Raw genomic sequence first — 15313 nt, 5'->3', positions numbered from 1 at the left:
ACTGCCTCTGTGGAAAGCCCCTGTGTTAGTCTGGGTTGACAAGAGAAACAAATTCATAGACACTCATGTGTATAAGGAAGAGCTTTATATCAAAGGGAAATTGTATATTGAGAAAACATTCCAGCCCAGTCCAGATCAAGTCCATAAGTCCGATATTAGTTCATATGTCTGATACCAATCTATAAAGTCCTCTTCAGACTCACGAAACACATGCAATGATGCCAAATGCGGGAGGATCACAGACCAGTGGGTTGGAAGTCTTCTGGATCCAGTGGTGTTGTAAGCATCTCAGCGCTGGCAGGGGTCTCTAGGATTCTCTGGCTCAGGGCACTAGTGCAGTTCCATGTGTCTTGTCAGCTACAAAGTCTCCCAGGGAGTGAGCAGAGAGAGAGGTGTCTCCCATCTCCAAGGAGGAAAATACTGCAGTTGCCAGAATTCTCAGGAGAAGGTCATGCCCACAGAGAGGTCTCCTTGGCTATCTCCGGATTGACAGACTAGACTCTACCCCGACACTCTTAATCCTCACCAGATTGACACCAGATTATGTAACTACTACACTTTCCTTACTTCCCTCTTACATTTCCTGTTGTTCCGATCTCACCTCTGGAGCTAAAGGCTTCTCCTTCCTTCTCAGTTATCCCTGTTAATTAGCGCCCGCATTGAAGACTTTACAATCTCCTCCTAATTATTCCCTTAGTTAACATTGGTCGGCCAAGGCGGCCTTGCGTTGCAGTGCAACTGTACGGACTGTAAGTGGAAGCAGACTTGAGCCTCTGCCTTCCCATTTGTGGGCTTGGATCTTTGGGTCTTCCTTGGGGGCTGTAGGTTGTCCTCTTGAAGCCTGGCTTCTGTGTCCCTGACATGAGGATGGCTGTCTGGCACTATGTGGCTCTAGAGGCAGCCTAAGGTGAACATTAGTCCTCCAGAAAGCGCTCAGAAGGAAGAGAGCATCCCTTTCGGTTAAAGTATAAAGTACTGAGAAACGTCTTTGGGAGCTAGAAGAGTTAGAGATGAGAATAGCGAAAGGCAGCACAAACGGCCTGGGCAAGGCAGACTGAGGTGAAGGGAAGGTAATATACGGAAAGAAGAGGTTGGCAAAGCATGTTGGAGGCAGGGGAAGACACTGGAAGGAGTGCAAGAGTTACAGGCAACAGAGGTCAACTCTCTTATACACTCCACCCTGCAATAAGGATGATCCAAGAGTAGGTGCACGGATAAATGCACAGGCTGAATGGATGTGGATAGATGGGGGAGGGAGAGTGGGAGTATATTCATACACACACACATGCAAATGCGTGTGTGTTTGACAGAAGATATTTGTACATGGGTATTTACGTTTGCTACAAATGTGTTGATGAATGTGGTAGAGCAACAGGAGATAAAGTTATGAGAAGTTCCTACTTAGACATAACCAAACACCTAGGAGGAATGAACCCTTGGGCCTAGGGACTCAGGACCATAGGCTCAGAGGACATCAAGGTCAGTTGGCATAAAGATGGCGGTCTACGCCCTACTTTGGTGGTGGTGGTGGTGATGGTGGGGTGTCTTAAGAGCTTGTAAGCAGCTATTGTGCAATTAGTGGTCTCTTCCTGTCTGGAGGAAGGAAGAGTGATGAGAAATCAACGACAAATGGAAACAATTAGTCCAGTGGACCACACTGACATCCGTCTCCAAGACTCTGAGACCAGAAGAACTAGATGGTGCCCAGCTAAGCAATCATATTAGAAGGTCCTGGAGATAGTCGAATAAAAAAGCAGCCCAAAGCTTACAAAATCTTACAAAAGCTCAGGCTTACTGATCAAATAGAGACTAGTAGAACTTCTGAGATATTGGGTCTTAGTCACCCTTCAGGCATGGAACTGAACTTCCTCCCCTGTTTTAATTTTCAGTCCGACAATCGAAAGGTTTATAGGGGGAACAGCCACACTGGTGAGGTATGCACATCTTAAAATGCAGGAGGGAAAAAAAGTCCTGGATAATATTCCTCTCATATTCCATCTAAGGACAGGTATTGTTCTATGACCAAATTAAAAGTGGTGGACACATCATTATGGGAATTATGCGCCTCTATTTGTGAAGAAAATACTTGGGCCATTGCATATTTTTAAACATGTTGTTGGAGGTGCTGCCTTGGAGTTGGCTCGGACTCACAGCCGCTCTGTGTGCAACAGAATAAAATGCCGCCAAGTCCTGCGCCATCCTTGCCGTTGTCACGTCAGACCTGTTGGTTCTTTGAGGGCCCAAATTGTTCTCCATCACAGTTGTTCCGATCCATCAAGTCTTCTTCGGTCTCTCTCAGTCAATGCCCAGCAGTCACAGGCACACAACATGACAGTGGTGGGACTCGAATCATGTAACACCCAATTCATTGCATGCATGACCATTTTAAATATAAAAAAAGACTACCAAAAAGTAGTTTATAATTTCATACAGTCAATGCTTAAATAAGGATAAGAGAGGTACACAAAACTAGATTATGAGGGCTTTTAAATATTAATAGAAATATTAACTTATACCTGACAAAAAAACATTAAAACATATTTCCATACTGCTTCTTGATTGGTGGCCTCACAATATTCTTTGCTTTTATCCAAGCATCAACGCTTGTGTGATTTATCCTCAATCATCTTTTCACTGTGGGACGAGGATCCCATTTCTTTAGAGTTAGGCCAATTAGACAGTACTCATTGGGTTTGATATATTAGAAACAGGCGACTTTTCTTCTCTGAGCATATTCTGTTCATCTTTGAAAAATCCCTTTTCGCTTCTGCTGAACTTACAGCAAGTGTTCTGACAACCTTTTTAGCTCTTTGAACACTTTCAGCAATTGCACAATTCACTCATCATATCTCATGGGAATTTGGGGCAGAGCACAAAGCTGACACGAATGACAGCGTGTCACCCTCTGGTTGTTTTCTCTTTCCGTTGTTTGTTTACTGAAGTAACCAATGCTAGGGATAAAAATATAGTATTTCATCTGAAGTAAAGTGAGTTTTATGGTATTAATAAATATGACAAGCACAGTTCCACCTAACATTTGATATCTGTGGGATGAATTTACTATAGGAGCTTAGGATATGCTGTTGCGCAGAAGAACGTTAAAAAGGAGAAGGGATGCAAATTTATGATTTTCCTATTAGTTGGCTGGCCAGCTTAGAGAGACCCCTGATTACAAGTGCCATTGTAACAACCAGGTTGCTGAACTCAACAGAAAATTAGCTACCGGTTTTGCTGAACTGGTGTGCACTAGCTGAGTCCCACCATTGACAGGAGGCAATTGAAAATATCCTGGCTTGGGTCAGGCTCGCTTTAGTTCTCAAAGTAATATCCTTGCTTTTCAGCACTTTGCACAGGTCTCGTGCAGCAGATTTACCCAATGCAATGTCTCCTGTGATTCCTTGCTTGCTGCTTCCATGAGCATGAATTGTAAATCCAAGCAAGACGAATATGTTTATTGTAATGTTACCTAACAATCCAGTTGTGAGCACTTCTGTAATCCACACTGAAGGCTGCAATCTTTGATTTTCATCAGCAAGTGCTTCAAGTCCGACTGACTTTAAGCAAGCCATCTGTGTAGAGCAGGTGGTTAATACGCCTTCTTCCAATCCTGATGCCACATCTTGTTCATATGATCCAGCTTCTCTGATGATTTGCTCAGCACACAGATAGAATAAGTGTGTTGAGAGAATACCAGGCTGATGTTCATCTTTCCTGCTTTAAAGCACGCAGTGTTCCCTTGTCGTGTTTGAATGACGGCATCTTGAACAGGTTCCACATGAGTGCAAAGAAGTGCCCTGGAATTCCCATTCTTCCCAAGGTTTTCCATAGTTTTCTATGGTCCACACAATATTTTTTAACATAGGGCTGAAAAAAAGGTCTTATGCTACTATGGTCATACCCTTTATTTTTTTGATGGGGGAAGTGAAAACCAAAGAGGTTAGATGATTTGCCCAAACTTTTCCAGATGGGAAGCAGCAGGACAGGTGTTAGAACCCATACATATTGACCCCTACCCCCGTTGTTTAAAAAAATTGGTTAAATACACACATACAAATAGTGGGTTTTTCATATTTTAAATGTATGATCCAGTCCCTGCCTGCCCCTCAACAGACCACCTCTTTGAACAGGAAAAATGATGGCTTAAAAAATGTTATGACAATATATTGGAAGTGGCTTAAAGTCTAACAGTAGATACCACTTGAATAAATTATGATAACTTCTTACAACGAAACTATGTTCAAAAGTATTTAGTTAAAAAGCTATTTTTCAAACTTTAGAAAAGTAATCAGTGTCCAGACAAGACTTGAAAGTCAACTTCAGGGGTTAATCTTTTTTATATCTAGTAAGTAGGATGACATGTGGTTTTAATTTTTTCCCCTTGTGCTTTCTGTTGATTTTTTCCCCTGAAGGATCTCCCACGAGCATGTTTCTAATTACATTATTTTTCACTAAGCAAGACAATTGAAGTTCGTTCTAAAGGAACTAGAAAGCTCAACATTTGGGTCTGTTTTTGTCTCTGTTGAGGGATAAACTTTTTTGGTACCGTTATGTATATTTGTGTATCTTAGATGTCATTTTCCATTCAGAATTTATAGTTCTGTACCAATTAGAAAAACATCCTTTTTACAATTGCTGTAATTTTAAGGAATCTGTATTTTTCAAAAAAGGAATGCAGAAGGCAAAACCTCAAAATAACACTCCCAATAAAAACACCACTGACTCTTTTGAGGATTAAGCACACTCCCTGAGAGAGGACTGTAATTGGCAGTTCCACTTTCAACCAGGCTCTTCCCAATCCCCGTCTTTCCACTCACCAGCTGCAAAGCACTTGACCAGAGTCCCGAGTTACCACACCTGTTGAATGAGGACAATCCCAGTTCCCTGGGTCTGTTGTTGCCGGGTGCCGGGGACTAGATTTTAGACTCCGAGTGTCCCCGCTGGCAGAGTAGATTCCCTGCACAGGAGTTTTCAACCTGTAATCTTCACGGGGACCCAGCACCAGATCTTTCTCCCACAGAACCACTGGGCGGGTTCAAACTACCAACCTTTAGAGTTAGCAGTTGAGCTCTTAACCAAAGCGACAGTAGGGCTGCCTTGGGTTATTGTTAAGGCCAAATAAATATGTCCTATTTGTAAAATCCTGTAAAAGGACGACTTGGCACATTGCAGGAATTCAAAATATGTAGTCCTGTCTTGTTCGGAAGGAGTCCTGGTGTGCGGTGGGTCAGGCGTCGGCTCTGAACCGCAGGCCGGCTGCTCCTCCTCGAAAGCAAGCTGAGGCCGTGTGCTCCCAGAAGGACATACGGGCCCAGAAACTGGCCTGGGCCTCTGTGCGTTGGAATGGACTAGATAGCAGTAGGTTTGGTTTGATGTGGTTTGGCCTGGGTCTTTCTTGGAGATCTCTCATGGTACTGGAACAAACATACTTATTGGTCAGAGGGACTGGAGAGCTATATTTGACAAGTGCTAACGGGGCAGTGGTTCTGACAAGGAGAGGGATGACATTTGCAATGTTTCTAGACCCGTGCACAATCAAAATGAACTAGAGAATCTTTATGTATGTATGTATGTACTTTTCAATGGTTTAAATATATTAAAAAGTTGTGTAATCATCACTACAAATCAATTTTAAAACATGTTCTTCCTTCCAATGTCCCTTAATGTAACCCTAAGAAGCTATTACTCTAGTTATTATCTGTAGATGTACCTATCCTGGATTTCATATAAAGAAAACCACACCACCTGAGACACAACAATAACAAAGTAAACCACAGGAAAACCTCAATCCAAAAGGAAGCAGAAAATAATAAAAACACGAACAAGTTAAAAATGGGTCAAAAGGGAAGACATTGGTTAAATGTAACTAAATCTGCATTACTCCACTTTCCAATGCTCTCTGCTGATCACAAAGTTATTCACATCCCTGGTCAATGGAGGCTTAATCCAGGCAAGGACTCTGCAGATGTATTTGTGTTTTCACTGGCATCCAGAGCCTTCTGCAAACAGGGTGCTCAGCATTTAAATTCTAATCCAATCTCTGCCTCTGATGGGGGATTTTATTATTAATAATCCTTTGATCACACAAGCTGGTGTGCTTCTTCTGTATGGACTCAGTTGACACTTCACTTAGATGGCTGCTTATTTTAAGATAAGCTTGTAAGAACCTAGACACTATTCTTTCTGTTGTGAGGCATTATTTGGGATAGCACACATATCTTCAGTGATCACTTCATTAGGGCAAGTATGGAGCATGGCCATATTATAAGAACTAATTGTTCTTAGAGTAGAGGTTACTCTTAGATGTGAGCTCAAAATGCAATGGTATAGCTACAGATTATAGATATATATCCCTGGTCTACTTTAGGGGCAGCACTATCAGTTTCTTGAGAAATAACTTAAATAACCTCTGTGGGACATTGCATAACCAAGAGACTCTTTGTATGCAGGTTTCTATGTCATATAAAACTACTGAGACAAACTCTCTGGAGTACAGTGCCCAAGAACCTGCATTTAGAAAGCTCTTTAAATAAATATCTACTCAAATTTTAAACAACTACCATATCTACTCGTGTATAAGCCGAGTGTTTCAGCACATTTTTAATGCAGTTTTTGTGGTAAAATTAGGTGCCTCGGCTGATATTCAGGTTGGCTTATACTCGAGTGTCTATGGTAACTAAAAACTCAGAGCCAAACTCACTGCCACAGACTTGATTCTGATTCATAGCAACAGAGTGGAACTGCTCCTTGGGGTTTCTGAGACGAAATTTTTTTTAAATTGTAAAATTTTATTATTTTGCACAGCTTGTATTTTGTTATTTTTTCCCCAACAGTTTTATTGGCACATAATTTACATATCATACAATTGAGTAGTTCAATCGTTCGATCATATCAAGAGGAATTGTACAATCACCACCACATCTATCTTAGATCATTTCCCACCCCCATGGTTAAATTGCCTTCAATATGAGTTGTGAAATCACAATGAGTTTTAGTGCTCCCTCTCCCCTCCTGCCCTCCTTATTCACTCTGCAAATCCCTTTTCCCTTCCCATGACCAATTCCCACCTCTGCATTCCCTATAACACCTTCTATCTGTTATTATCATCATACATCCACTCCTCCTGGGCTTTACAGCTGGGAGACCCAACAGAAAACAATGAACGACAAATTACACTGAGGTGGTAAGGACATATTAGCATAAGGACAAAAATAGAAACAATGCATGGAGGGAGAAGACGCCCATCAACATTCAAAAAGCCAGGGAAGAAATTTCTGTCATGTACCAACTAAGAGATACTTGCACCCAGAACAATGGAGACTCAATCTTGATCGGAGCAGACGGGCTCGTCCTTCTCCAGAGGAGCAGATTGTGGAGGATTTGAACCGCTTTGTGTTTCTCCCTCAGCACCACCCAGAGTGTCTGCTGAATTTTAAAAGCTGTTTAGATAATTGTCTACTCAAATTTGAAACAATTGGTCCAAACCCTGAATTTTGACGGCTTGTACCTCTCATTCAGTTTCCTGTGAGGGGGCTCTATAATTTCTAAGATACTGTAATTTAAAAACTAACAATTTGATATAAGTATTTCTTTAGTTGCAAGTCTACAAATATGGTGACGTATAATTGTCTTTCCTCTTTCGGTGAGCTCGGTTACAAGTTGGGGTGCTAACTTTAAGGTCAGCAGTTCGAATCCAACAGCACTCCTCAGGAGAACGACGTGGCTTTCTACTCTCCAAAAGATTTACTGTCTCAGAAACTCACAGGGCAGTCCTGTACTGTCCCACCCTGTCACTATGCGTCAGTACTGAATCAGTGGCGGTGAGTTCAGTTTGGCTGGAAGGGGAGTCCAGATGGTGGACTTCAAGGTGGGTGGATTCAGCAGCCCCACAATTACCCTGAGCGGTTCAGGGTCTCTTGATCTTTGCAAGTGGCAGGCGCTTCTGTTGGCTCCTTCCTAAGGCTGACTTCTCCTGGGGGCTGTAAATTGGCTGTCAGCGGCATCGGGAAATTGCCTCTTTGATACTATCCAGGCACGATCAATATCTTTTTCTCCAACCACACGTTTGTCCTGAAATTGCAGTGGATTTGTTGAGGCCGTGTCCCTGCCACGAGACCAATGACAGCGGGGAGGCAAATGCTAGGAGCAGGTGGGCCTAGGACTGAGGACCTGAGTGACAGGGCTGGGAGGCTTGGTGGCTGCAGAGTTCTGGTGGGAAGGAAAGGAGACAGTGGACAACAGTGACACATCCTCAACAGGGGCTACAGATAAGAACACAGGTCAAGCATCCGTGGTTGTGGGTGGTCATTTTTGCCTACCACGGTGATTTGCTGCTTTTTGTTTACGGCAAGAAGATCGTGGAAATTGTTTTTAAAATACATGCATGATAAATCTTTGGGGGAGGGGGGAAAGGCACGGTGTATAGGAGGCGGCTTCAAAAAGCCCCTGGACAAAATAGAACAGAAAGGTCATGGTTTTCCCAGAAACGCTTTGAAGCCCCTCATATGTGCTTTAAAACCAAGTTATTATTATTTGAGGGTGGGTGGGAATGAGTTTGTGTGTTGTAACCTCGTCTCTTTCTCTCTATCCCTGCTTCCCTTATTCCTTCTCTCGCCCTCTTTCCCCCACTCACTCACTCACCCTCACCCCGACCCCACCCCTGTGGCACTGATATTTAGGGCAGATGCAGAGAGTGTTTGGCAAAGAAGTGCTGAGTTATTCTTTGAATCTGTGTCGGGGGCAGTTTGATTTGCTCGTTCGCCTGCCCGAGCACCTCCTCCTCCAGATCTTCTCCTTCCTGGATGTGGCTGATATTGGGCAGCTGTCCAAGACCTGCCAAAAATTCCAAAAGGTAAGGGCTTCAAATCATTCTGTGTTTGACTCCTGTTACTCAGAATGCCAAAGAGAAAGGGAATGATCCAGAAAACGAACATTTCACAGAGTGACAGATTTTGGATGTGGGCAGTAATCAAGCCCAAATTCAGTGAGGGCCCAGGAGCTTCTTCACTTCCCTCTCAGGAGCCCAGAGCTCCAGGAGCAGAGAGAACGATGAATGATACAGGTTAAGAAATAAGGTGTAGTCGTGGGCCCACCACTCAGGTCAGTGCAGGTCAGATGAAGCTGGTAAACTAAGAGTGAATCAATTACCCATACACCAAGGTAAATCGGATGTAAGAAGAGAGAAATACTAAAGAACAGATAGAAAAAAAATTGCCCAGGAATTCAAGGATGCCAGCCTTCTCTGACCCCCAGGAGAGTGAGCCCTGGCTTTGTAACTAAGATCACGTGGTAAAGGATTCTCTTTTAAACCCCTCATTTTAGAGATTTGTACATATTTGAAGGCACCCTGGTGCCATAGTGGTTCCGAGTGGGGCCGCTAGCCTCAAGGTCAGCAGTTTGAAACCACCAGCCGTTCCTCGGGAGAAACAGGCGTCTTCCTACTTCCACAGAGTTTCCTTAGGGGCGTTCAGTTTACGGCAACGGCGGTGGAATCATTTGGAAAAGGAGATCGATAATGGTTGTACAACACTAAGAGTATAGTCAATGGCACTGAATTATTCAGGTAGAATTCGTTGAATTGGATAATGTTTGTTGTGTGTATGTTTTCTTCAATTGGGATTTTTTGGTACATATTTCAGATATTTGTACATGCTTGATAAGACCTCAATTTTGAATCTAAAATTGGTAAAGGGAACTAAGGTTGATTTATTGTATATGTAACATTGTTTTCTTTAAAAAAAGCTAGAAGTTTCAGAAAGATAAAGAACAGCACATTTAAAAATAATCTATAATCTTCTATTTATTTGCTGCTACATTTTGGTCTGTACAAACGTATTTTTTAAGAGATTTTACTATGAGATTTGAGTGGCTCTGAAACCCAAACACAAAACTGAAAGTGAGGCTATCAGAAATTCTAATCACCAATTTCTTTATTTGTAAATATTGGCATGAATGTGAATTTTCTTATTTAAGAACCAGTAAGTTGCAGTAGGAGGCACTGTTTCCACATTCATGTATTCACTGAATGCCACTTGTGTGCAAGGCACTGAGCGATATGCCAGGCTCAGACAATAGTAAGCAACACTTCGTTCCTGGTTTCCGGAATTCATTACCTAGTAGGCAGGTTATGGCCAACATTAAAATTCACAGGTAAAGTTAAGTGCTGCCATACTGGGAGGGGGCTGTGATGGGGACAGAGTAAGGCCTGGCTGAGGGAGTGACACGTGACCAGAGTAGGTAGCCCTTAGCCAAGTGAAGAAAGAGGGTGTTCTGGGCAGAGGCATAGCCTGTGACCGCGCTCACGCGGTGAAGAGGACGGAGCTTTTCTGGATCTGAGTAGCTGGTGAGGTCAGAGCCAGACTTATGGGGAGAGGGTGTGAAATGACGCCGCCGCTGAGGACCCAGGTGGGGTCGGGACCTTTAGCACACGCCGTTCTTAGCTGCTGTCAAGTCAGCCCCGGCTCCTGGGGACTCCTAGCGCAGGAGAAGGAAACACTGCCAGGTTCTGCCCCAGTCCCATGCCTGAGAGGCTGCCGGCTGGTCAGCGGTCCCTGGTGTGAACCGTACCTAGTGTTTCCATTGGCTAATTTTCAGAAGTAAATCACCAGCCTCTCTTCCTAGTGAAGCTTAGCTTGGAAGCTCCGCAGTTGTTCAGCATCATGGTCACACACCGCCCTCTGCTGGTGGCTGAATGGTGGCTGTCTTTGAAGTTCCCTGGCTAGAAATCGAACCCGTGTCTCCCACACTGAACCACCAGTGTCAGGGATCATGCTAGAAAGGGGATTCCACCCTTTATAGGAATAGGAAACAGGGCATGATCCCTCTCAGTAGGAGGAAAATGATAGGCCAGAAGCAGGACTAGACGCAGAGCGAGGAGCAAGCATGTGACTGCAGTGGTCCCCGTGGGCACTAGCACACAGTGGACAGTGTGCTCATTTTGGCCACTGAAAAAATGGAGGTGCTATTTCCTGAAAAGAGGAGGGCTGAAGGATACTTTGGGAGTGGGCGGCAGCAGTAATACGGTGCAGATCAAGAATTCTGCCTAGAGCCCTGGTGGCATAGTGGTTATGAGTTGGGATGCAATTCTCAAGGGCTCTCAAGGGCAGCAGTTCAAAATCACCAACCGCTCCTCAGGAGAAAGACAGGGCTTTCTACTCCTATAAAGAGTTAGCCTCGGAAACCCCCAGGGGCAGTTCTACCCTGTCCCACAGGGTCACTGTGAGTTGGCATCAACTCGATGGTGGTGAGTTTGTTTGTAGTAACTTTAAATGCCTATGAGATACAGCCAAGGAATGGTGGCTGACAGCTGGGCGAGCTCTTGGATTCAGAGCCGAGAGCAATCAGCGGTGTGAACATCATTTGGGAGGTGCTGCCACATCCTTGAAACATAAAGAGCTCATTGCTGTTGAGTCCATTCCAACTCACAATGGCTAAACCCCCAATGGCTAAACCTCAGTGCAGCCCAGCCCTGCTCCTTGCAAGCCATGACCGCATCAGAGACTTCTCAAGCCACACCAGCCAAGAGTGCTGGTGTCACCGACAGCTTCCTGGGGAGACCAGAATGCTGCCTTAGTTGAACCATCCACAGTAAACAGTCTTTAAAACCCCTTTTATCAATCTTTATTCTTCCCCTCCTGGGGATCCCGATGGCATGTAGGCTACACATTGAGCTGCTAACTGGCAGGTTAGCAGTTCAAGTCCATTAGCTGCTCCTTGGCAGAAAGATGAGGCTGTCTGCTCCCATAAGAATTTAAAGCCTTGGGAAGAGAAAAGGGGCAGTTCTACTCTGTCGTGCAGGGTCACTATGAGTGGGTATCTGTGAGACCTGCTGGTACAGTTGTTAAACACTCAGCTTCCAACCAAAAGCTTGGTCTCTGGCAGACAGAAGTGGCTCCCTAAAGAGTCATCTTGGAAAGTCTACGGGGGAAGTTCTACTCTGAAACACACACTATTCCTCTGGCTCCTTGAGCCTTTCTCCTCCCCCACTATCATGACCACAGTGCTGCCTCTCACTTCGGACTAGACTGGACCATGTACACAGGTACAGATAAGAGATAAGAGCTCACGGCACATGGAATCTATGAGCAGGAGTGGGAGCAGCAATACCAGGAGGGCAGGGGGAAGGTGGGGAGAGGAGAGGAGAAAGGGAGAACTGATCACAATGATCAACACATAACTACACACCCGCTCCTCCAGGGGGATGAACAACAGAAACTGGGGGAAGCAGTCAGTGTAAGATATGAAAATAATAACTTATAATTTATCATGGAGTTATGAGGATGGAGGGTGGGTGAGGGAGGAAAAAAGAGGAGCTGATAACAAGGACTCAAATAGAAAGTAAATGTCTAGAAAAGAATGATGGCAAAATAAATACAAATATGCTTGGGATAATACTGTGCAGAATGGGAAAACAAACAAACCCTGCTTACCTTCAGGGGCAGTGAGACTCAGCAGTGGCAGCACACAACCAGTCTGAGATAGAGATCAGACACACCGCCACTCTCCAGGCCCTCCTCCTTCCCTTTTCCCCCCCTTTTTTTACCAATTCTGAGAGCCGCCAGCCCTCCTATGGCACTTCTCATCTGGGACTGAGAATCCATTGCGGCGGCCACACAAAGCTCACAGACCATACCATACTTAGAGTGAAGTTGTTTATTAAACAGGTAACAGGCCACAACTTGGAATGAAGATCAACAAACTGCAAGTCAGGGTCAGGATCGGAGTCAGGAGGCACACAGAGCAAGCAGTCTCCCTTCTTCAGGGCAGGGAAACGCTCTCCACCCTCAGCACAAGCACCTGTCGGTCCGGCTGCCCGTCTCTTGCTTGCTCTGCTGGTGGTTCCCTTTTGGGCCTGTCCCTGCCTTCAGCATTATCGTTTTTAGGAGGTTCCTTGCCACCTGCCTCTCTGCTTCTTCCCTCTCCTGCTTCTTTCTGCCTGCAACACCTGTCATTTTCAAAGCATGCACTCCCACCTAGGACACAGAACGGCCAGCCCCTTGGCGGAGGCCAGGGACTTCATTTGCATGTAACTCACCTCATTTGCAGAGCCGATGAACCAATCCAAGTTGTAGGGTAGGCTCCAGTCTATGACCAGACAAAACATTACCAAAACCCAGTTGCTCAGTTTACTCAGAAAACGTCAGTCAACCTGGACAAAAATAACCAACTCTGGGGTCAAAAATCAGAGCAAAGGGTTTAGGAGAAATCTCTTGCAAGCTGTTTTTTCTCCAAGAACCAAGGCACTAGGCCACCCAAAGGAACTCATGTCACTTGAGTGGTGCGTACACTTAATGCGCTCCGCTGACCAGAGAGGTTGGAGGTTCAAGTCCATCCAGGGGTGCCTTGGAAGAAAGGCCTGGAAATTGATTTCCAAAGACTCAACTCTGACACACATGGCCTCAAGTGGATGGCACCAGGCTGGTCTCTTGCAGGATGTCCGATTAGCTCAAATTCCGGATTCAGAGACATTCTATTTTATGTGTTTATTCAATGGCAATTTCACCTGAGAGGTGTTTGGTGCTCTTTCTAACACAGGGGGCACCAAAGTGCGCTGGTGCGCTCGCATAGCTTCAACAGACAGCACTGCAGGCCTGGGAGAGAGAAGGAAGAAAGCCTACAGGTTCCCCTGCAGATACTGACCTTTGTCCATGCTGACTCCTCAGGCTTTCTGGTGGCGGTTGGCTTCTAAGACCAGGTGAACCTGAGAGTGCATGGAAGAATGGAATGAAAAGACAATGGAATATTCATGGACTTTCCTTCCTTGACTCTGATTTCTATGATCCATTTAGAAAGCCTAGAAATGCTAGCACCTTGGCACGCAAACCCCAAAGTGGCACAAAAATCCCATCTAATCAATGCTCCCCTCTTTGGGTTTGGAAAAGTATTATCATAGTTAGCTAGGCAATGGCTGCTTCCTGAGGAGTGGAGCAGGGAGAACTGTCTGCAAGCAGATGGCTATTAAACCGGCACATTCATTTTTGTACCTGGAAAGCAATTTAAAATTACTTTTCTCAAAAAGCCATTCACATTGAGAAGCACCATTCCCTTCCAGGGTAGACTGCCTGTATTTCAATTGGCGAATGGGCCTCTATGTTAGATAGGGTTCTCTAGAGAAACAAAACCAGGACACTTATGATTATATATATATTTATATAGTCAGATATATACAACATGAGAAATAAACAGCTAATTATAGAGCAGTACAAATGGCTCAGTGCAACTCACTTCCATGAGACAGCTAATACACTGGCAGTCCTTCAAGGCTTGAGGGCCACCGGGTGCAAGTTAAGGAAGTAGATAGCTGAGTCCTCTGTAGAGCAATTCAGGCAATCCGGCCACAGGCAGCAAACAGCAAGGCAGGTCACCAATATTCAGCCAGATGACAGGGTCCAACAGTTCCCCAGCTCAAGACACGTATACTCCAGTAGCATGGTGAAGCAGGTCTTGAAGGAACCTCAAACTACAGTGACATAGTCCAGGGTTAGTTGTCCCACAGGTAGTGTAGCTTATATGTTGAGGCAGAGAACCAGGGAAGGCAGCTGCACACTGGTCTGATCGTCAAAGAGCAAGAGACAAGAGGCGAGGCTCACCAAGCCATTTATCTCTCTGCCCTTCAATTAATCCCAGATCTGTTCATTGGCCAGGTTGGCACAACCTATTTTTGTGTTCAAAATCACAGCCTCAGTGGTTTCGTCCTTCTGTGATACAAGGTGACTTACATAACTAAAATTTTTCTTTCAGATGTGTAACAATGAAGAATTCTGGGAGAAATTTAGAACGTTACAAGACACTCGTGCATTTGATGCAAGAAAAACAGGGATAACAATTTATAAGAAGCTTCTGGCTTTCCACCTAAATGCCCACCAGACACCCTCACAGAGAAGACAGACTGCGTTTTTCTGAACTTAATTGGAGCAGCAAAATAAACACACTCAACTGAATTTCAAATCATTATTACCACTAAATCTTACCTATAGCTGACGGCTATCATGTAAGTGAGGAAATTTACATGTTTTGTTTTATATAAAAACCTCTTCGAGAATACTGTCCTCAAATTAAAATTTTTTCCTTTTTTGCGGGGAGGGGTGGTGGTTTGAGGGAGCCAATTTGGCTACTGACAGAGCAAATAGATTAATCATTAGTTAATTCTTCCTTGTAGTCTCTGGTTTCAAGTCTTAACCTTAATTTTAAAGAGAAAATAGAATAGAAAGTAAATTTAAAATTTGTTATCATAGAGAATTATAGCTTAGAGAATGAATTAAATGCCAACATTTACAACACTCTTAGGGAAGAACACAAAATTAGAATTTAGAGGACC

General features: G+C 44.3%; 1 protein-coding gene across 1 annotated transcript in view; it reads left to right on the top strand.

The window, feature by feature from the left end:
- The window catches only part of LOC123520958 (F-box only protein 36-like), a 32615-nt gene extending 17498 nt beyond the window's left edge, over window positions 1-15117 (top strand). The window contains exons 3-4 of the mRNA XM_045283978.1: window positions 8676-8848; window positions 14737-15117. Of these exons, the coding sequence (XP_045139913.1) occupies window positions 8676-8848; window positions 14737-14898 (335 nt within the window). The 3' untranslated portion in view covers window positions 14899-15117. The remainder of the gene's footprint in view (window positions 1-8675; window positions 8849-14736) is intronic.
- Window positions 15118-15313: the final 196 nt, after the last annotated feature.

This window comes from Echinops telfairi, unplaced genomic scaffold, assembly GCF_000313985.2.
Source record: "Echinops telfairi isolate 266 unplaced genomic scaffold, ASM31398v2 ScPeMD7_7467;HRSCAF=8505_1, whole genome shotgun sequence".
NCBI lineage: Eukaryota > Metazoa > Chordata > Mammalia > Afrosoricida > Tenrecidae > Echinops > Echinops telfairi.
The sequence above is the reverse complement of the archived record's forward strand: the minus strand, read 5'-3'. Positions and strand labels throughout refer to the sequence as shown.